We start from the raw sequence: 21568 nt of genomic DNA, 5'->3' as shown, positions 1-21568 counted from the left end.
CCCCCCTATAGGATGTCTCATCATTGTCAGTGATCAGGCCTACCACTGTTGTGTCATCGGCAAACTTGATAATGGTATTGGAGTCTTGCTTGGCCATGCAGTCATGAGTAAACAGGGCGTACAGGAGGAGACTGATCACGCACCCCTGAGGGGCCCCCGTGTTGAGGATCAGCGTTACAGATGTGTTGTTCCCTACCCTTACCACCTGGGGGTGGCCTGTTAGGAAATCCAGGATCCAGTTGCAGAGGGAGGTGTTTAGTCTAGAGCCTTAGCTTAGTGATGAGCTTTCAGGGCATTATGGTGTTGAATGCTGAGCTGTAGTCAATGAATAGCATTCTCACATAGGTATTCCTTTTGTCCAGGTGGGACAAGGGCAGTGTTGAGTGGAATAGAGATTGCTGTGGATCTGTTGGGGCGGTATGCAAATTGCAGTGGGTCTAAGGTTTCTGGGATGATGGTGTTGATGTCAGCCATGACCAGCCTTTCAAAGCACTTCATGGCTACAGACGTGAGCGCTACGGTTCGATAGTCATTTAGGCAGGTTACCTTAGTGTTCTTGTGCACAGGGACTATGGTGGTATGCTTGAAACATGTGAGTATTACAGACTCGGTCAGGGACAGGTTGAAAATGTCAGTGAACACACTTGCCAATTGGTCAGCGTATGCTCGGAGTACACGTCCTGGTAATCCTTCTGGCCCTGCGGCCTTGTGAATGTTGACCTGTTTAAAGGTCTTATTCACATCTGATAAGGAGAGCGTGATCACACAGTCGTCCGGAACAGCTGGTGCTCTCATGCATGGTTCAGTGTTACTTGCCTCGAAGCAAGCATAGAAGAATTTAGCTCATCGGGTAGGTTTGTGTCACTAGGCAGCTCGTGGGTGTGCTTGTAGTCTGTAATAGTTTGCGTCAGAGCCTGTGTAGTGTAGTATGACTCAATCGTAGTCCTGTATTGATGCTGTGCCTGTTTGATGGTTCGTCGGAGGGCATAGTGGGATTTCTTATAAGCTTCCAGGTTAGAGTCCCACTCCTTGAAAGTGGCAGCTCCACTCTTTAGCTCAGTGTGGATGATGCCTGTAATCCATGGCTTCTGGTTGGGGTATGTACAGCTCATTCACTGCGTTCTTCGTGCCAGCATCCGTCTACGGTGGTATATAGACAACTATGAAAAATATAGATGCACGGTGGGGACAACGTCATCGATGCACTTATTGATGAAGCCAGTAACTGATGTGGTGTATGCCATCGGAAGAATCCCGGAACATATTCCAGTCTGTGCTAGCAAAACAGTACTGTAGCTTAGCATCTGCTTCATCTGACCACTTTCTTATTGACCTAGTAGCTGGTGCTTCCTACTTTTGTTTTTGCTTGTAAGCAGGGATCAGGAGGATAGAATTATGGTCAGATTTGCCAAATGGAGGGCGAGGGAGAGCTTTGTACGCGTCTCTGTGTGTGGTGTAAAGGTGGTCTAGAGTTTTTTCCCCCTTTGGTTGCACATTTAACATGCTGATAGAAATGACGTAAAACTGATTTGTGTTTCCCTGCATTCAAGTCCCCGACCACTATGAGCGCCACCTCTAGATGAGCGTTTTCCTGTATTCTTATGACCGTATACAGCTCATTGAGTGCGGTCTTGATGTCAGCATCGGTCCGCGGTGGTATATTGACAGCTCCGAAAAATATAGATGTAAACTCTCCTGGTAAATAGTGTGATCTACTGCTTATCATGAGATACTCTACCTCAGGCGAACAAAACCTAGAGACTTCCTTAGATTTCGTGCCCAGCTATTGTTTACAAATATGCATAGGCCGCCACCCCTTTTCTTACCAGGGGCCGCTGTTTTATCCTGCAGAAAAAGCTTAAGACCCACCAGCTGTATGTTAATCATGTCGTCGTTCCACCACGGCTCTGTGAAATATAAGATATTACAGTTTTTAAAATGTCCACTTGGTAGGATATACGTGCTTGGAGTTTGCTTATTTTATCATTGATTGATTGCACGTTTGCTAATAGGACCGATGGAAACGGTAGAGTACCCTCTCGGCAACAGATCCTTACAGGGCACCCGGACCCAACCCACAATACCTTCTTCTTTTCCTCCTGCGAATGACGGGGATGAGGTCCTTGTCGGGTGTCTGGAATAAATCCTTCCCGTCCAAAGAAGAACTCCTCCAGAACGGGGTGAGTAATCGCTGCCCTGACATCAAGAAGCTCAGTCATTTTCGGTCATACGAAACATTATGTACAAAATAAGTTACAAATAACGTGAAAAAACATACACAATAGCACAATTGGTTACGGGATTGTAAAACGGCGGCCATCTCTTTTGGCGCCATTACATTCGTCAACATGAAAGAGAGGAGGATGGTGTTTCTCTACAAGTAGGGTGAGTCAACATGTTTTTCTACTTGCATGAACGCGCACACACATACACAAACACGGATGCACGCACACAGAAATCAGAACCATGGACAGCCACATCATATTTAGCTTATGTTGAATGAACTGAATTGTTCTTGGTATCGTTTAATTGTCACTGTGTTAGACTAAGCAAAGGTGATTTGATAATGTAGACCTGTTGAAGTTGAAATGGTGCAGGAATAGTGGAGGCAGCTCCAGTTCTTTGCGACTTACGGTAAATCTCTGTGGTTCTAAATTAATAGTTGTTTAGTGGTCCGAAAATGTCAGAAACATTATCTGGCTTGACTATGCTGGAGATCATGTAACTGTTACTGTACATGCACTATGCATTGTGGACTTCAATGGACAGAGGTTGCTATCCGGTTTTGTGATGAAACAAAGGTGTGGTTGAATTTATTCTGCCACTGTGTCTTCTTATTGCCTCTGCCTTTAGGCCTATATATCTCGGCAGCAAGGCATATGAATTAATAGGTTATAGAACAAACAACACAATTATCACAACACACAGGTTGTAATATGGCGGGGGGGGGGGGCTTCCCCAGTGATTTACCCACGCATCGCTACTGCATCCTATTCAGTGAATTTACATTTTTACTTAAATGGTGAAACATTAAAAAAAGACAACTTTCTTTAGATAAATCTATACTAAATATATATTCACATTAACAAATAACTGATTAAAACACACTGTTTTGCAATGAAGGTCCACATTAGCCTCAACAGCACTCTTTGGGGTAGCACCATGGTGTAGCCGGAGGACAGCTATTTTACGTCCTCCTCTGGGTACATTGAATTCAATTCAAAACCTAGGAGGTTCATGGTTTTCACACCGTTCCATAGAATCCCACAGTAATTATAACGACTTCCGGAGGACGTCTTTCAACCTACAGAGCTCTGGCAGCATGAACTGACATGTTGTCCACCCAATCAAAGGGAATGTATCTAGTACTGAAAGCATAAGCTACAGCTAGCTAGAGAGAGAGAGCTATATTTCATTGTAATTTTTTCACTTTTCCTTACCTAGCTAGCTAATGCAGCTGGCTAATTTAGCTTACTCAAACGCCTGGCTCAAACAGAGAGGAAAGCTATTTATGTTAGCTAGCTGGCTAAGGCGATCCAACACTGGAACTCGTCCAAGTCAAGGTAAGCTTTCGGATTTATTAATTTATTGCCACAGAGGCCTGCCATTGTAACTGCCTAACTGTTTGCTGTACACTGTACTGTGTGATTGTAGCAGGTTTACTAACTTGTTAGTTCTAGTAGCTATGTTGACTATGATGTTAGCTAATATGGTGACAACATACAATATGGGATAAATCTATCTGAACTTGTCCAATAGAAACTCTAGTTTCCAACTGTTTGGACTAATGATTTCACCCTAGATCAGCTAGATGCAGGCAAGAGTGTGCAAGGCTGTATTTGAATGAGTCACTGTCTGTCACCTTGATTACTCCAATTTGTCTCTCGACCTGTGATAAGTGATAAACATCCATTCGTAGGCTAGGTTGTAATAACCTCATGATAGGGAAAATTCAGAGTATCATATAGTAGCCTAAACCTATTGATGTTACATTGAGCTGGGTGAATGGAATATGAATGACAGTCATCCAATATGCTGTAATAGAAATAAGGCCACGTTTATAAAAAAAAAAAAACGTCCTCCCTAATCTTAAACGGTACAGCCCGCCACTGACTCTGATGATAGAGATACATGTGGAATAATCTGAAATGTGTAGTCATGACAATGCTCTTCAAGAAGTGATGATATTCAAACCAAATAGTTATACATTTATTTAACAACCCTTTGAAAACGGCACGTAGTCGTCAATGGCTTTAGCAGAGCTGGAGGTCTCCTTTCCCCCCAGCAGCCAAATCGAACACTGCACCGTATTGACGTTTTATTGATAACGACAGAAAGTATCCCCATGAATGTAACCCAGTGGGATGAAAGCCAGACTACTAGCAGAGAACAAAGAGCACAATGTGTCATCATGCTGCACGGCTGAAGGAACATGTCAGATCTTCACAAGAGAAACTCTTAACACGGAGAGAGGAACATTGTACTGTCTTGGAGTTGTGAAAATGTTGAACCAATATGTAGCTTTCATTTCGTACATTTCAAACATCACAGTGGAATTAAGTGCAGTAAATTCGAGCCATTACAGTACTGTTGATGTACAGTATGCACAACATTGGAACATACAGACTTGTCTGGTACATGAATAAAAATAATTAGCAATAAATTAAAATCAGTCTCTGTGATTACTTTCTTCTAGGAAATTTGAAATGTAAGCTTGTGTGTATACAATGAAAGGTACATAGGCCTACATACAGATGATCATTTTCTCTGCAGTAAATTAAGGTTGCCACTAAAAAGAGTTGACTACAATGAGACATGGCTGACATCACAGAAATATAGATAAATATACATTATGTTAATAGTGTTTTAGTATCCGTGCCCATCTATACACTAGAGACTACTCTACCATCCAATAAAAATATGCAAGTTAGGCAATTATAAATTACACACCACTTTACTTGTCACATTTTCACCAATAAGCCAAGGATACCTACCTAATAATTCAAAACGCACACAGATGATCCTGACCCCAGTCATGTTCATATTACTGGGTTATTACTGTGCATACAACATGGTTTATGTATGTACATACTGAAAGACCTGTGAAATACATCATGCATATTAATATGGTGTGAGAAAGCAGAAATATAGTGACTTCTGAGGTACAGTAGATGAATATGAAGAACCATGCACCATAGGAATAGAATTAGACCACTATGCCCTGCAGTCTGGTCTGGCAGAGTGAGGGCTGTCATAAGGTGCCATGGTTGTGTGCACTGTGCTCTGCTGACGCTAACCCTAAGGATACATACAAATCCTCTGACCGCAGGCCTCCCAGGCCTCACCGGACCATACACAGCTCAGCCATTTCAAGCACTCTGATCTGAGGGATCTGGGAAAGACCCTGGCTTAGAGGAATTTGTCCATGCAAATACATCCCATTTCCTCTGGCAAAACCCCACCACATGCCCAAACCTCAAGGACCCTGCCTGATGAGATTATTCTAGGCACAAGTGGTCCAACTATTCTGGCAAGGAAAGCTTTTCACTTTTTGGTTCCGCACGACTCTCAAGAAACTCTGCGTGTAATCACATTTTACTTATCAATATGCAACATTTCAATTTATTTCAACATTTCTAGACCAGTCCCATTCCCAATTAGTAATATTTACTGTCATTTTCCAGGCAGTAAAGTGTTCACAGTATCTTCAATCATTTTGTATCCGAGATATCATTTGATAACAGTAAGGGTCACTTTCTTTGGTTATCTTGCCTCTGAATTATAATTTGATAAGACAGATAAAATATAGTCAAGTAATCTCTATGCCTGTATGTGTGGTGCCTCGTTCCAGACCCATCAATGTCCTTTAATCTCAAAAGTTAACATGAGGATCAACGAGGCTGACACCTAGTGGTCATAAAAAGAGCCATCCGGTTGGTAAAGTATTCACAACTTGACAGCATAGAACTAAACCACCCGGGTTAAATAGATTTTCATCTGATCCCACAGATAGCAGTAATTTCACAGATAACACTGACTCTATAATATGAACTAAAATGCAAATTAAATTCCCCCAGATTTTACCCTGAAGAATCGAATTATCATCTTCCTCTGCTATTTTTCACTTAAAAGGGAACTCAAGCTTTTCCCACATGATAAGCAGAAGTAGATTGTCTCATAGCTGTTATCTTACGTGATCATCTCTACCCTCACGAAGTGTCAAGAAGACTAGACCTCTTTATCAGAGGGATGGTGAAGATTGAGTGAGGGCACCCTTTAGACATTTTTTTAAAGAGATGAGTTACGGAGGAAGATTCCATAACTGACGTACTAGACACAAATAACTCCCGAGTGGCGCAGCGGTCTAAGGCACTGCATCTCAGTGCAAGAGGCGTCACTACAGTGCCTGGTTCGAGGGTGTTTTACATCCGGCTGTGATTGGGAGTCCCAAAGGGCGGCGCACAATTGGCCCAGCGTTGCCGGGGGAATTGTAAATAAGAATTTGTTCTTAACTAACTCGCCTAGTTAAATAAAGGTTCAATAAAAAATACTAATGAAATAACAAAAACAGACAACAACAACAGTGGCTAGATTACAACTACACAGCAATATAACACTTTTACTGCAGTCAATCATGAAAATCTCAACTTGATACCTATTACCTACTATGCACTTGACCCAAAGACATTGCTGTGAATATGTCCCTTGTATGTTGTGCTGTAGACAAGAAAGCCTTCGGATGAGCTGAACCAAATTAGAGGCTTTTAGGCCTAATTGACACTGTGTCTGTACCCATGAATGGTGGCCCACATCTCTGTTGTCACTCATTACTAGGGAGTACCAAAGCGCAGTGAATTCTCCCCCCGTTTTCATTCTACTGAATTAACTTTCAAATGGTAGTGTATTTTTCTGCAATCAAGTAAAGAGTACGATGGCCGTGGGCTCACCTTTTGCACTACCTCCCATTATTCAAATCTAGAGATAAAAATCATGGATTTCTAATGGAGGCTAAACCAAGGTACACATCGTAAATTGGAGCTGCTCTTAATTCGACTATAACTGAAAGCAGTCATAATATGGCTTAACTTAAGGAAAGTATGAAGTGCTGCATCTGGTAATTGAACACATCCATTAGCATGCCGGCTCAGCCAAGTGACCACGGGGCCCCAGCCACGGCTAATGACGAAGATATTACCACCTTCAGTTAACTGCACGGAAAAGACTGGAAAGAAGAGTTGCTTTTATGCTCTCTAAATACCGTTTCTTCATCTCCTGGGTATTTGGAAACCTTATCACAAAAATATCCCTCTGCTGCACAATCTGTAGATAGCAGCAAGCAGCAGGAAACCAAACGGGACAGCTTAGTGAAAATAAAAACAGAGCCCTCCATGGAGAGCTGAGCCTCTCAGGAGATAATGGAGACTGGAGATTTATTCACACACAGTATCGGATCGCAGAGAGAGAGAAAGGGGATTTGAGAGGAGGACCAGGACGCTGTCGCGTCCGGAGAGTCTTTAATTTTTTTTTTACCTGAATGTTTATGGAGACATGAACCCTAGGAACAAACACACACTCACACGACACCGCCATCGGCTCCCCAATAACTTTCTACCACAGTGTTAACAGAGTGAAGACGACTTAGTTGTTTGTACAAAAAAAAAGGGAAGTTTCCAAGTTCCTGTTGGGAATATGGGGCAGTAGTGTAATAACAGTCCAAAGGAGTAAACTGCTGATGATAACGAATTCTACAACACTTTTATCCCAAGTCTTTGACACCTACCTGTTTTTGTCAATGGACTTGAAAACAGCTGCTGCAGAAGTTTGTTCTCTGATGTTCTCAGAACCACAACAATGTCTGCAGGGAGTGTGTCTCGGTTCTTCTCAAGAAACCCGTTCACATTGTACAACACCTGTGTGACAGACAGCACAGGGACAGTCAACTCAAACCACACCTGACAAAAGACGACCTAACCAACTTTATCAGTGGGCAAACAGCAATGAAACATACTGATCCACACATACTGCGGTGATCTATACCTTGCCAGCATAATGCTGAATTCCAAAGCAGAGCTCAAAACGTTTTGGTCTCCAGAAGTACTTGTAGCGGAGATTGTCCTCAAATTTATCTGAAGAGAAAACATATTTTGTGGATAATATAAAAAATATATGTAAACTGCTTGATCCAACATAGATACTTGCAGAGCCTTCTATGTAAGGCTTCTTTCTAAGACTTTGGTTGTTTTAGCACACATGGACTTGAATCGGTGAGGCCATGTGTATATATAGTCTCACAAGGCTATATACAGTTGAAGTTGGAAGTTTACATACACCTTAGCCAAATACATTTAAACTCAGTTTTTCACAATTCCTGACATTTAATCCTAGTAAAAATTACCTGTCTTAGGTCAGTTAGGATCACCACTTTATTTTAAGAATGTGAAATGTCAGAATAATAGTAGAGAGAATTATTTATTTCAGCATTTCTTTCTTTCATCACAATCCCAGTGGGTCAGACATGTACATACACTCAATTAGTTTTTGGTAGCATTGCCTTTAAATGGTTTAACTTGGGTCAAATGTTTCGGGTGGCCTTCTACAAGCTTCCCACAATACGTTGTGTGAATTTTAGCCCATTCCTCCTGACAGAGCTGGTGTAACTGAGTCACGATTGTAGGCCTCCTTGCTCTCACATGCTTTTTCAGTTCTGCCCACAAATTTTCTATAAGATTGAGGTCAGGGCTTTGTGATGGCCACTCCAATACCTTGACTTTGTTGTCCTTAAGCCACTTGGAAGTATGCTTGGGGTCACAGACCATTTGAAAGACCCATTTGCGACCAAGCTTTAACTTCCTGACTGATGAGATGTTGCTTCAATTTCTCCACATAATTATCCTTCCTCACGATGCCAGCTATTTTGTGACATGATGTGACATGACAACATGATGCTGCCACCCCCGTGCTTCACGGTTGGGATGGTGTTCTTCGGCTTGCAAGCCTCCCCCTTTTTCCTCCAACCATAACGATGGTCATTATGGCCATACACTTATATTTTTGTTTCATCAGAGCAGAGGACATTTCTCCAAAAAGTATGATCTTTGTCCCCATGTGCAGTTGCAAACCATAGTTTGGCTTTTTTTATGGCGGTTTTGTCGATATAGGACTTGTTTTACTGTGGATATAGGTACTTTTGTACCTGTTTCCTCCAGCATCTTCACAAGGTCCTTTGCTGTTGTTCTGGGATTGATTTGCACTTTTTGCACCAAAATACGTTAATCTCTAGGAGACAGAATGCGTCTCTTTCCTGAGCGGTATGACGGCTGCGTGGTGCCATGGTGTTTATACTTGTGTACTATTGTTTGTACAGATGAACGTGGTACCTTCAGGCGTTTGGAAATTTCTCCCAAGGATGAACCAGACTTGTCGAGGTCTACCACTTTTTTTCTGAGGTCTTGGCTGATTTCTTTTGATTTTCCTATGATGTCAAGCAAAGAGGCACTGAGTTTGAAGGTAGGCCTTGAAATACATCCACAGGTACACCTCCAATTGAGTCAAATTATGTCCATTAGCCTATCAGAATTTTCTAAGCTGTTTAAAGGCACAGTCAAGTTAGTGTATGTAAACTTCTGACCCACTGGAAATGTGACACAGTGAATTATAAGTGAAATAATCTGTCTGTAAACAATTATTGGAAAAATTACTTGTGTCATGCACAAAGTAGATGTCCTAACCGACTCACCAAAACTATAGTTTGTTAACAAGAAATTTATGGAGTGGTTGAAAAACTAGTTTTAATGACTCCAACTTAAGTGTATGTAAACTTCCGACTTCAACTGTATATATATCCTGTAAACACACTCACGCTACATTGACACTCACATAAAACACATATGCACACACATAACAGACACACCCATACTGACAAAACACACACATTTACACTCTTAATTTGCTGCTGCTACTCTGTTCTTAATTTTACTCTTATTATTATTATCTCTCCTGATGGCTAGCCACTTTACCCTGCCTTCATGTACATATCTACCTCAAATACCTCTTTCTGCACATTAATCTGGTGCTGGTACTGTATATAGATCCATTCTTGTGTAATTTATTCCTCATGTGTTACTATTTTTATGATTATTTTTTAACTCTGCATTTCTGGGAAGGGCTCATAAACAAGCATATCACAGTTATCCTACAGCCATTGAAAACAGTGTATGTGACAAATAAAAATTGATTTGATTTGTCTTACCCACTAGGGTCTGGTCGGTGGCCTGAGGGAAGCGGCTCTCCTCATCCAGCAGAGAGAGCAGGCCCATGGGCTTCTGGAGGAACATGTCCAGGATAGGACGGTTGTCCTCATACTCCACCAGGCTGGCATCCACCCCCTCGCTCTGGTACTCCATCTAATTAAAACACACAGAATTTAGAACATTGCACAGTTAATGATTTCACTAAATAACCCAATTAAACAATCTAGGCTAAATAGGACTTGTGCATGTTTTTTTATTTAAATACAGTCCTTAAAGCAACAGCACCACTGTGATGCAGAGACACTCCAGTTATGATTTCTGAAGTCAGTCGCTGAAATTATACAGAACTGTTCTGAAATAACAGATAGAGCCACGTACTAATTCATAATTTAGTTCCATTTGCAAATAACCCAGAGTCATATCACATTATTGCATCTGCTTAATTTAGATCAAAAGTTATTTAAAATATATATTTTACTAAAGTGGAACCAATGGATCTAAACCGTCCTCATGTTTAAATCATTAACGTGGAATAATCAGCTTCTGTGTACCACTGGATTGAAGCCATTTCCACATTATAAAAATCCCTTTTCCGCTAAGCACTAGCGCTACATCGAAAGCAACTAATACTTCTACGCAACAAATCATGCAGGAAAGTTGCCTAGCTAAGAACCAGGAATTAAGTATGCCTAGTTAAGCCTTGGTAAAGTAAATATACAGGACAGTTTCAGAACACAGCCCCAATATAGTTCAGTTCTTCTCTATTCATTAGACTGAATAAAGTGATCACTTTATAAATACCAACTCTCTCTGATTCCCTTGAGAGGAATTGCTAAAGAGCCAACATTAAGACAAAAAGGACACAAGAGCAAAAAGTGCTCTTGATTAATGTCTATACAGTGTTGTCAGTGAAAACGAAAAGCTCCCACACTCCAGGGTTAAAAGCTTAATTAAATCAATTAAAGATGCACTATGCAGAAATCGCTCTGCCATTTCCTGATTGTTAAAATTATAATAGCTCGCTTAATTTAAGTTTATATGACAAAACAAGAAAGTATAGCGTAGAGAGAGTATCATTGTACCATCTAAACCGCTATTAAATATATTTTCCATATCCACAAATATTGTATTTTCAGCTGTTTGAAGCTGGTGAACAAAACCGAAAGTAAAAGAAGCAAAAATGAAACTTAAGCATGGGAAGCATTCAAATAGTGCACATAGAACAGATATACCGCTTCTTAGACTTGCTTTCAATGAGAATGACAGATTTATATATAACACAGATTTCTATGTGAATTTGCTCAGGTTGCCCAAAAAGTTATAATCTCTAGTATGTAAGGGTGAAAAACATTCATGTTAACATCATATAAACGGGTCTCCCGGGTGGCGCAGTGGTTAAGGGCGCTGTACTGCAGCGCCAGCTGTGCCACCAGAGACTCTGGGTTCGCACCCAAGCTCTGCGTCGCCGTGGGGCCGACGCACAATTGGCCTGGCGTCGTCAGGGTTAGGGAGGAGTCGCACTAGCGACTCCTGTGGCGGGCCGGGCGCGCTAACCAAGGTTGCCAGGTGCGCAGTGTTTCCTCTGATACATTGGTGCGGCTGGCTTCCGGGTTGGATGTGCGCTGTGTTAAGAAGCAGTGCGGCTTGGTTGGGTTGTGTATCGGAGGACGCATGACTTTCAACCTTCAGTCTCTCCCGAGCCCGTACAGGAGTTGTAGCGATGAGACAAAATAGTAGCTGCTAAACAATTGGATACCATGAAATTGGGGAGAAAACAGGGTAAAATTTTAAAACATCATATAAACGCTCCGTGATTGATGAACAAGCTGGCATGCTATATCGCGACTTTAAATATACAAAATGATGCTCAACAAAAATGGTCAACGTGTACTACACACAACAAAAGGACATTTCCAGCAAAATCTAGTATACCTTCAATTGTCACTGTTAATGGAGTTACAGAAACAATTCATCTAGATTCTCTAAAACATGAGCCACCCCATCTGCAGGCTCACCTGTTCCAGGGCAAAAATGTGTTGGTTGAAGTAAAACTGAATCTGTTCATTTGCAATGTTGATGCAGAGTTGCTCAAAGGAGTTCTTCTTGAAGTTCTCGAATCCAAAGATGTCCAGTATTCCCACATTCATGCCACTTTCTGCCACACTTCAAAGGGGAAGACCGGGACAGACAAACAAAGTTCATCTTGTGTGAAACACATTGACTTATGAAACTTTAATGATGAAGCAAGTCCAACCCAAATACAGAATATTTTGATCTGAATGGCTAATTCTACTGTTACGGGGGAGTCCTAATGAACTTTTAAACAAAAGTGCTGAAAGTTCAGAGATCCTTGACTATGATCAGTTAATCATAAACTGTTAATTGCTGGGCAAGGGTTGTACAAACAGATTGATATTTAACTGTAATCGACACAATACTTCATTTAGGCCTACACTAGATACAGACCTTACAACACATACGCACAGATTGATTTCACTTTATATTGCTAAGATCGAGTGACATCATTTCCCATAATCCCTTTCATTAACAAGACATCCAAGGTCACCTTTTGTCTTGGTTAACAGGTTATTAATGGCAATAACAGAGTGTACAGATGACTGAAGTGGAAACAGACCCTGTGGGCCTCTATACAGCTCAGAGAGAGAAGATGACTCCCTGACAGTCCACGCTCACATTTATGAGGGAATTATTTTGGATCAATGAGCAAACCTTTACAGTCTCTCTGAAGTCTTTTTAATCATCAGAATATTATTTCCTCAGCACGTAACTCTGCATAAAACATTTACTCTACTTATTTTTCTCCCTTTCTTGTCTTGTGATGTCCATTGCTATTCTACTCCACGTGTTTGGTTCTCTACTCAGACGTAAAGGTCACTAGAGCTTGATAATATGCAGCAGCATCCACACACACGGTAGTGTGAAGCACAGTGCAACAACCAAAAGACAAAGAGACCTTACACTTACCAGATATTCATATCAGGCTGCAGGAGGGCATTGATGCGGTTGACTATCCAGCTGAAGAGGCGTCCGTACAGAGCCTTGGACATGGCGTCCCGGACATCGGTGGCTTTGTCTACAGTATTGGTGCGGATGATTGTCTCTCCACGGGTCACCACACAGTGGGACGTCAGGGCCTCCGTGAGCTCCTCGGGGCCGATGCAGAGCAAGGCCGCAGCTGAGGGACAGGGCAGGTTCATGTCACAGTCACACAGAGTAGCAAGGAAACAACCATTCAGCCATATTGTGTAAATACAAAAAGAGGTGGGAATGTTACTATCAATTCTTAACTTGAACAAGAAAATAAATAGTGTTTGCTAATAATACTGAAGTACAGTTGTCTTACCATTTTCCAAGGCCTCAACATTAGGCACTTCACTTTTATCAGTCTGGTGTTGGGAAGTAATGGCAGTGAATTCAATATTTCCTGTATTCAAAATGGCGCAGAGAATTCTGTATACAGAATTGACCTCCTGTTAAAAAAGGGAGCACAGAAATCAGTGTACAGTGAGTGTAGAAATACTATGGATATTTAGACACAGTACCAGTCAAAATTTCAGACACACCTAATCATTCAAGGGTTTTTATTTATTTGTAATATTTTCTACATTGTAGAATAATAGTGAAGACATGAAAACTATGAAATAACACAAATGGAATAATGTAGTAACAAAAAAAAGTGTTAAACAAAACACATTTCTATTTTAGATTCTTCAAAGTAGCCACCCTTTGCCTTGATGACAGCTTTGCACACTCTTGGCATTCTCTCAACCAGCTTCATGAGGTAGTCACCTGGAATGCATTTCAATTAACAGGTGTGCCATGTTAAAAGTTAATTTGAGGAATTTATTTCCTTCTTAATGCGTTTGAGCCAGTTGTGCTGTGACAAGGTAGGGTTGGTATACAGAAGATAGCCCTATTTGGTAAAAGACCAAGTTCATATTATAGCAAGAACAGCTCAAATAAGCAAAGAGAAACGACAGTCCATCATTACTTTAAGACATGAAGATCAGTCAATCAGAAACATTTCAAGAACTTAAAGTTTCCACAGTCGCAAAAACCATCAAGCGCTATGATGAAACTGGCTCTCATGAGGACCGCCACAGGAAAGGAAGACCCAGAGTTACCTCTGCTACAGACAATAAGTTCATTAGAGTTACCAGCCTCAGAAATTGCAGCCCAAATAAATTCTTCAGAGTTCAAGTAACAGACACATCAACTGTTCAGAGGAGACTGCATGAATCAGGCCTTCATTGTCAAATTGCTTCAAAGAAACCACTACTAAAGGACACCCATAAGAAGAGACTAGCTTGGGCCAAGAAACACAAACAATGGACATTAGAAAAATCTGTCCTTTGGTCTGATGAGTCCAAATTAGAGATATTTGGTTACAACTGCTGTGTCTTTGTGAGACGCAGAGTAGGTGAATGGATGATCTCCACATGTGTGGTTCCCACCGTGATGCATGGAGGAGGTGTGATGGTGTGGGGGTGCTTTTCTTGTGACACTGTCTGTGATTTATTTAGAATTCAAGGCACACTTAAAAAGCATGGCAACCACAGCATTCTGCAGCGATACACCATCCCATCTGGTTTGCGCTTAGTGGGACTAACATTTGTTTTTCAACAGGACAATGTCCCAACACACCTCCAGGCTGTGTAAGGCCTATTTGACCAGAAAGGAGAGTGATGGAGTGCTGCATCAGATGACCTGGCCTCCACAATCACCCAACCTCAATCCAATTGAGATGGTTTTGGACCGCAGAGTGAAGGAAAAGCAGTGCTCAGCATATGTAGGAACTACTTCAAGTATGTTGGAGAAGCATTCTAGGTGAAGCTGGTTGAGAAAATGCTAAGATTGTGCAAAGCTGTCATCAAGGCAAAGGGTGGCTCCTTTGAAAAATCTAAAATATATCTTGATGTGTTTAACACTTTTTGGGTTACTACATGATTCCATTTGTGTTAGTTCGTAGTTTTGATGCCTTCACTATTATTCTACAATGTAGAAAATATTAAAAATAAATAAAAACCCTTGAATGAGTAGGTGTGTCCAAACTTTTGACTGGTACTGTATGTTCTCAGACAAGGCAAATAAAAATAATGTTCACACATTTGCTTTTAAATGAACAGAGAAACCTACCTCGTCAGTGAAGCCAATGATGCGGAAACAGTCCTGAATGGCATCAAACTGCTCCTTGTACAGTTTACTGGAGACAATGTCCTGCATCACTTTACCATGTTGATTTTCAATATATCTAGACAGAAACACAGTTTTCAGTGCCAGTTTCTGCATTAGTCAAGTGATAGGAAATAACTCACTATATTCAGTCTGTATTGAGGTGCCAAGTAATCAAAGCCAAGTAAAGTGATGAAATGCTAACCTGGGGGGTTTCTTGTCAGGTAATCTGTACTTCTTCAGCTTCTCTTGGTGATACAGACCGGCATAGATGTAGTAGAATATGTGGAAGTTTTTCTCTCCCCTAAGAGCATAAAGAGAAACGGTTAGCCATCTAGCCAGTTAACTTCAATTGAGGATAACAGTTGTGATGAATAATATCCCTAGCACATCTTTCCATTCTTACGTGGCCTGTTTGATGACCCTGGACTTCTCCAGCAGGTACTCTGAGATCTTGGCCCCCATGACGGCCCCGGTGGGGGTAAACTTCATCTCCAGGTACTTCCCAAAGCGACTGGAGTTGTCGTTAATGGCCGTGCACGCGTTGCCAAACGCCTCTACCAGGGGATTCACCTGGAGGATCTTCTCCCGCAGCGTCCGATTGTTTGCCTGGGATCACAGTCAAAAAAATATTTTTGGGGGGTGGGGGCATATCTCCCTCCAGAGACAACACAAACTAGATGTGTAGGACCGAATCAATCAGTGTCCAGTCTGTCCATTCAATAATGAATTCCACTGAGGTTCAATATTTATGAACATGATGATGGACTGACAGCATCATATTTTTTAGTAAACAAGCAGTACCTTTCCCAGAAAGGTGAGATGCTGGACAATCAGATGGGCACTCTCTGTCTTCCCAGCTCCACTCTCTCCACTGATGATGATGCACTGAAATATAGGGACACAACAACTTTGTCATCGGAATGTTTTTAACAAGCACATCACTAGATCTCTAAACAAGAAAATGTTTTTGTTTAATGCCAATGATAACATTATCCATATGATCCGGCATATCACTAAATAGGACTTCCTCACACAAAGTGTATCCCCCCTCAAGTACCTGGTCTTTGCAGAAGGTCACCATGCCCTGGTATGCTGCATCAGCAGTAGCAAAGATGTGGGGAGGATTGTCTGCTCGCTTCACCCCATGGTACAGCTTAGAGAACTGTGAACAGACACCCCACATTAGAATAACAATACCGTTCTGTCTTTACAGAGGTGTGAGGAGGAATTATGGCACACAATGGCACTGCCGTAGCAAACAAACCTGTGGCGAGTAGATGCTTAGAGTTTGAAAAGGATTGAGAGCGATGAGGATGTCTCCAACGTATGTGTATATCTGCAGCTCGTCATATCTCTTCGAGAGGTGTTTGATGATGGTCTCCTGCGGAGAAGAAGAACACATACAGTGGGTACCGTGTACAATACCTACATTATTCACATATCATCCTCTAGTCCAACAACAACGAAGTCAAAGTATGAAATCTTACCTCATCTAAAAACTCCAGGTTCACCAGATCATCATCAGGACTTGTCTCTATTATGAGTGTTTTACGAGTATTGATTCTTTCATGCCTGTTGGAGTAAAGGAGATAATACTGGGTTAGAAAGCATTACAGTGATGAAAGAATACAGATACATTACTAATACTAATCTGGATATAAAATCAATTCATCTAGATGGGTTGCCAGTTGGCCCATAAGGGTGTTCCCCAGGGAGATCTCCACCATTATCACAGGCTGTGATTGCTCTTCATCTCCGTTTGACCCATCACTCTACAATGGGGCCTACCGGTCAGAGGTCAGCACGGAGGCAACTGCCTCATTGGGATTATGCAAACCCCCAAAGGCCTATTGCGGTGATGTGTGTGTGTGTGTGTGTGTGTGTGTGTGTGTGTGTGTGTGTGTGTGTGTGTGTGTGTGTGTGTGTGTGTGTGTGTGTGTGTGTGTGTGTGTGTGTGTGTGTGTGTGTGTGTGTGTGTGTGTGTGTGTGTGTGTGTGTGTGTGTGTGTGTTAGTGAATAGATTGATCAGCACTTTTGTCAAGAACATCAAGCTCTAAAATAAGTTATCACCACTTAAATATTGCACCCAGAAATTCCAGTCAAGTTCAGATACCAAACCTAACATGAACAATGAAATGGACCAACATCTCAGTCACAGAGTGTATCTATTCTATGATAATAAATAATAGATACACTGAGTGTACAAAACATTTCCATGACATAGACTGACCAGGTGAACCCAGGTGAAAGCATATAATATTATAATATAATATAATAATAATAATAATATTATAATAATAATGATCCCTTATTGATGTCACTTGTTAAATCCACTTCAATCAGTGTAGATGAAGGTGAGGAGACGGGTTAAATAAGTATTTTTAAGCTTTGAGACAGTTGAGACATGGATTGTGTATGTGTGCCGTTCAGAGGATGACAAGACAAAAGATTTAAGTGCCTTTGAACGGGGTATGGTAGTAGGTGCCAGGCACATCAGTTTGAGTGTTTCAAGAACAGCAACGCTGCTGGGTTTTTCACGCTCAACAGTTTCCCGTGTGTATCAAGAATCAGGCTGTTCTGAGGGTAAAAGGGGATGCAACTCAATATTAGGAAGGTGTTCATAATGTTTTGTACACTCAGTGTATATGAAGTGAATAACATAATAGTAAATCCATCCTACGAGTGAACAATGATTTCCCATTTTGGAAGATGACATATCACAGCATAGGCACAGACACATGCATACACACACACGATAACATACGTACTATACACACACATACACATGGATTTTGTGTTGTAGATATGTGGTGGTGGAGTAGGGGTCTGAGGGCACACACTTAGTGTGTTGTGAGATCTGTTATGAATGTATTGTAATGTTTTTTAAATTGTAGGACTGCCTTAATGTTGCTGGACCCCAGGAAGAGTAGCTGCTGGCTTGGATCCATAATAAACACAAATATTCTGAGTAGAAATCCTACAGAAGTTCAACAGGAAACATAATGTCACAACTGCCAATGGAGCACTGTGTAGTATGGAATCCTCAACACGTTCTTCTCCAGAGACATCCCTTCTGAAAAATATTAAAGGCCCTCAGCTTGTACCTTCTCTTACTTCGGAGCATTATACATGTTGTAAACCATTCCACCTACTTAAATCTGCCTGTCTCCTGTCTGTGCACTGTGCTGATATTTGGCTGATCTTTGGCACCAGTGACTAAAACTGGGAAAGCACAGTTCATTTTCCTTCAAGCCTCTAATCTCAGTATGCACTTTCACTGTGGACAGGGACATAAGATCACCATCTCACCACACGCACACACTGGAGTAAACACACACACCTGACATGGAATCAAGACTCTCTCTCATTCAATGGCATGTACACTTAGCTCTTTTCTTTAGGGACATGGAAAAGTATTCCACAAACAGATCATTGGGGAAATAACAAGGTAAACAGATTAGTTTTGCAATCACAAACAACAGATTTTGAATAAAAGCTCATGGCATACCAGTTATAAATCATTCAAAATTCTTAATTCCGTGATAATGCGACCTGCAAGGTTGAACAGTTAGCATTTTCCACAAGTAAATCAATCGGAGACTAAAGTGTTTTATTCCCTCATTGGTTTAATCATATGGGTGGAGGGCTGCTCTGTTCTAAATGCTCCATGCTGTCACACTGTTAAAAGATCCATTGGGATAAAAAGCTTTTCTTAATCTAACGTTGAGTCAGCACAATCACTCATATCAAATTAGTTCCGCTCCACTAACTTCTCTTTAATCACATCATTTTCATAACTTCGGTTACACATCATACACTATATATACAAAAGTATGTGGACACCCTTTCAAACTAGTGGACTCGGATATTTCAGCCACACCCATTGATGACAGGTGTATAAAATTGAGCACACAGCCATGCAATCTCCATAGACAAATATTGGCAGTATAATGGCCTTACTGAAGAATTCAGTGACTTTCAACATCAGTTCATAAAATTTCTGCCCTGATAGAGCTGCCCTGGTCGACTGTAAGTGCTGCTATTGTGAAGTGGAAACGTCTAGGAGCAACAACGGATCAGACGGAAGTGGTAGGTCACACAAGCTCCCAGAACTGCAGGGTGCTGAAGCACACAGCGCAACACTCACTACCAAGTTACAAACTGCCTCTGGAAGCAATGTCAGCGCAATAACTGTTCGTCGGGTGCTTCAGAAAATGGGATTCCATGGTCAAGCAGCCACACACAAGCCTAAGATCACCATGTGCAATGCCAAGAGTTGGCTGCAGTGGTGTAAAGCTCACCGCCATTTTGAGCAGTGGAAATGCGTTCTCTGGAGTGATGAATCACGCTTCACCATCTAGCAATCTGACGGACGAATCTGGATTTGGCGGATGCCAGGAGAATGCTACCTGCCTGAATGCATAGTGCCAACTGTAAAGTTTGATGGTGGAGGAATAATGGTCTGGGGTTGTTTTTCATGGTTCAGGCTAGGCCCCTTAATTCCAGTGAAGGGAAATCTTAACGCTACAGCATACAATGACATTCTAGACGATTCTGTGCTTCCAACTATGAGGAAACTGTCATGCAGGTGAAAGAGGACCCAAAAGCGACTTGGAGAAAACAGAGTCTTTAATCCAGTAAAGTAAATACAAACAAAAAACACAACTTTCACTCGAAATGACGAGGACAAACTGGAGACTCGATCTTGAACAGCAGGTGAACAGCAGGTTGCCTCGGGAAGGCACTTGAACCAGACAGACTCAGACACCTGCTCACCACGCAGCATCTGAGGAAAACACGACACGACAGGGCGATACACAAACACAGCACGGTGAATTCTAGACAAGGAACCGACAGGACAGGAACGGAACACAAAGGAAGAAATAGGGACTCTAATCAGGGGAAAGGATCGGGAACAGGTGTGGGAAGACTAAATGATTGATTAGGGGAATAGGAACAGCTGGGAGCAGGAACGGAACGATAGAGAGAAGAGAGAGCGAGAGAGTGAGAGAGGGAGGGGAGAGAGAGGGATAGAAAGAGGGAAAGAACCTAATAAGACCAGCAGAGGGAAACGAATAGAATGGGAAGCACAGGGACAAGACAAGATAATAAATGACAAAACATGACAGTACCCCCACTCACCGAGCGCCTCCTGGCGCACTCGAGGAGGAATCCTGGCGGCAACGGAGGAAATCATCAATGAGTGAACGGTCCAGCACGCCCCGAGACGGAACCCAACTCCTCTCCTCAGGACCGTAACCCTCCCAATCCACTAAGTATTGGTGACCCCGTCCCCGAGAACGCATGTCCATGATCTTATGTACCTTGTAAATAGGTGCGCGCTCGACAAGGACGGGAGGGGGAGGGAAGACGAACGGGGGTGCGAAGAAAGGGCTTAACACAGGAGACATGGAAGACAGGATGGACGCGACGAAGATGTCAGTCGCACAGCGACAGGATTGACGACCTGGGAGACACGGAACGGACCAATGAACCGCGGAGTCAACTTACGAGAAGCTGTCGTAAGAGGAAGGTTGCGAGTGGAAAGCCACACTCTCTGGCCGCAACAATACCTTGGACTCTTAATCCTGCGTTTATTGGCGGCTCACAGTCTGTGCCCTGTAACGGCAAAGTGCAGACCTCACCCTCCCTCCAGGTGCGCTCACAACGTTGGACAAATTGAGCGGAGGGAACGCTGGACTCGGCAAGCTGGGATGAGAACAGAGGAGGCTGGTAACCCAGACTACTCTGAAACGGAGATAACCCGGTAGCAGACGAAGGAAGCGACCAGAGCGTATTCTGCCCAGGGAGCTGTTCTGCCCAAGACGCAGGGTTTCTGAAAGAAAGGCTGCGTAGTATGCCACCAATCGTCTGATTGGCCCTCTCTGCTTGACCGTTAGACTGGGGATGAAACCCGGAAGAGAGACTGACGGACGCACCAATCAAACGACAGAACTCCCTCCAAAACTGTGACGTGAATTGCGGGCCTCTGTCTGAAACGGCGTCTAACGGGAGGCCATGAATTCTGAATACATTCTCGATAATGATTTGTGCCGTCTCCTTAGCGGAAGGAAGTTTAGCGAGGGGAATGAAATGTGCCGCCTTAGAGAACCTATCGACAA

At 42.2% G+C, this 21568-nt stretch overlaps 1 protein-coding gene across 5 annotated transcripts in view; it reads right to left on the bottom strand.

Annotated features, from left to right (window-relative positions):
* The window catches only part of myo3b (myosin IIIB), a 118262-nt gene that overhangs the window by 58304 nt on the left and 38390 nt on the right, over positions 1 to 21568 (bottom strand). For all 5 annotated transcript variants that reach the window (XM_046362914.1, XM_046362912.1, XM_046362915.1 and 2 more), the window contains 13 exons: positions 16934 to 17018; positions 16711 to 16827; positions 16504 to 16608; positions 16248 to 16331; positions 15850 to 16052; positions 15649 to 15747; positions 15408 to 15522; positions 13615 to 13741; positions 13236 to 13446; positions 12266 to 12413; positions 10250 to 10403; positions 8038 to 8126; positions 7781 to 7910 (listed from right to left, as the gene is read on the bottom strand). In XM_046362914.1, the coding sequence (XP_046218870.1) occupies positions 7781 to 7910; positions 8038 to 8126; positions 10250 to 10403; positions 12266 to 12413; positions 13236 to 13446; positions 13615 to 13741; positions 15408 to 15522; positions 15649 to 15747; positions 15850 to 16052; positions 16248 to 16331; positions 16504 to 16608; positions 16711 to 16827; positions 16934 to 17018 (1667 nt within the window). The remainder of the gene's footprint in view (positions 1 to 7780; positions 7911 to 8037; positions 8127 to 10249; positions 10404 to 12265; positions 12414 to 13235; positions 13447 to 13614; positions 13742 to 15407; positions 15523 to 15648; positions 15748 to 15849; positions 16053 to 16247; positions 16332 to 16503; positions 16609 to 16710; positions 16828 to 16933; positions 17019 to 21568) is intronic.

This window comes from Oncorhynchus gorbuscha, linkage group LG09 (assembly GCF_021184085.1).
Source record: "Oncorhynchus gorbuscha isolate QuinsamMale2020 ecotype Even-year linkage group LG09, OgorEven_v1.0, whole genome shotgun sequence".
Taxonomy (NCBI): domain Eukaryota; kingdom Metazoa; phylum Chordata; class Actinopteri; order Salmoniformes; family Salmonidae; genus Oncorhynchus; species Oncorhynchus gorbuscha.
The sequence above is the reverse complement of the archived record's forward strand: the minus strand, read 5'-3'. Positions and strand labels throughout refer to the sequence as shown.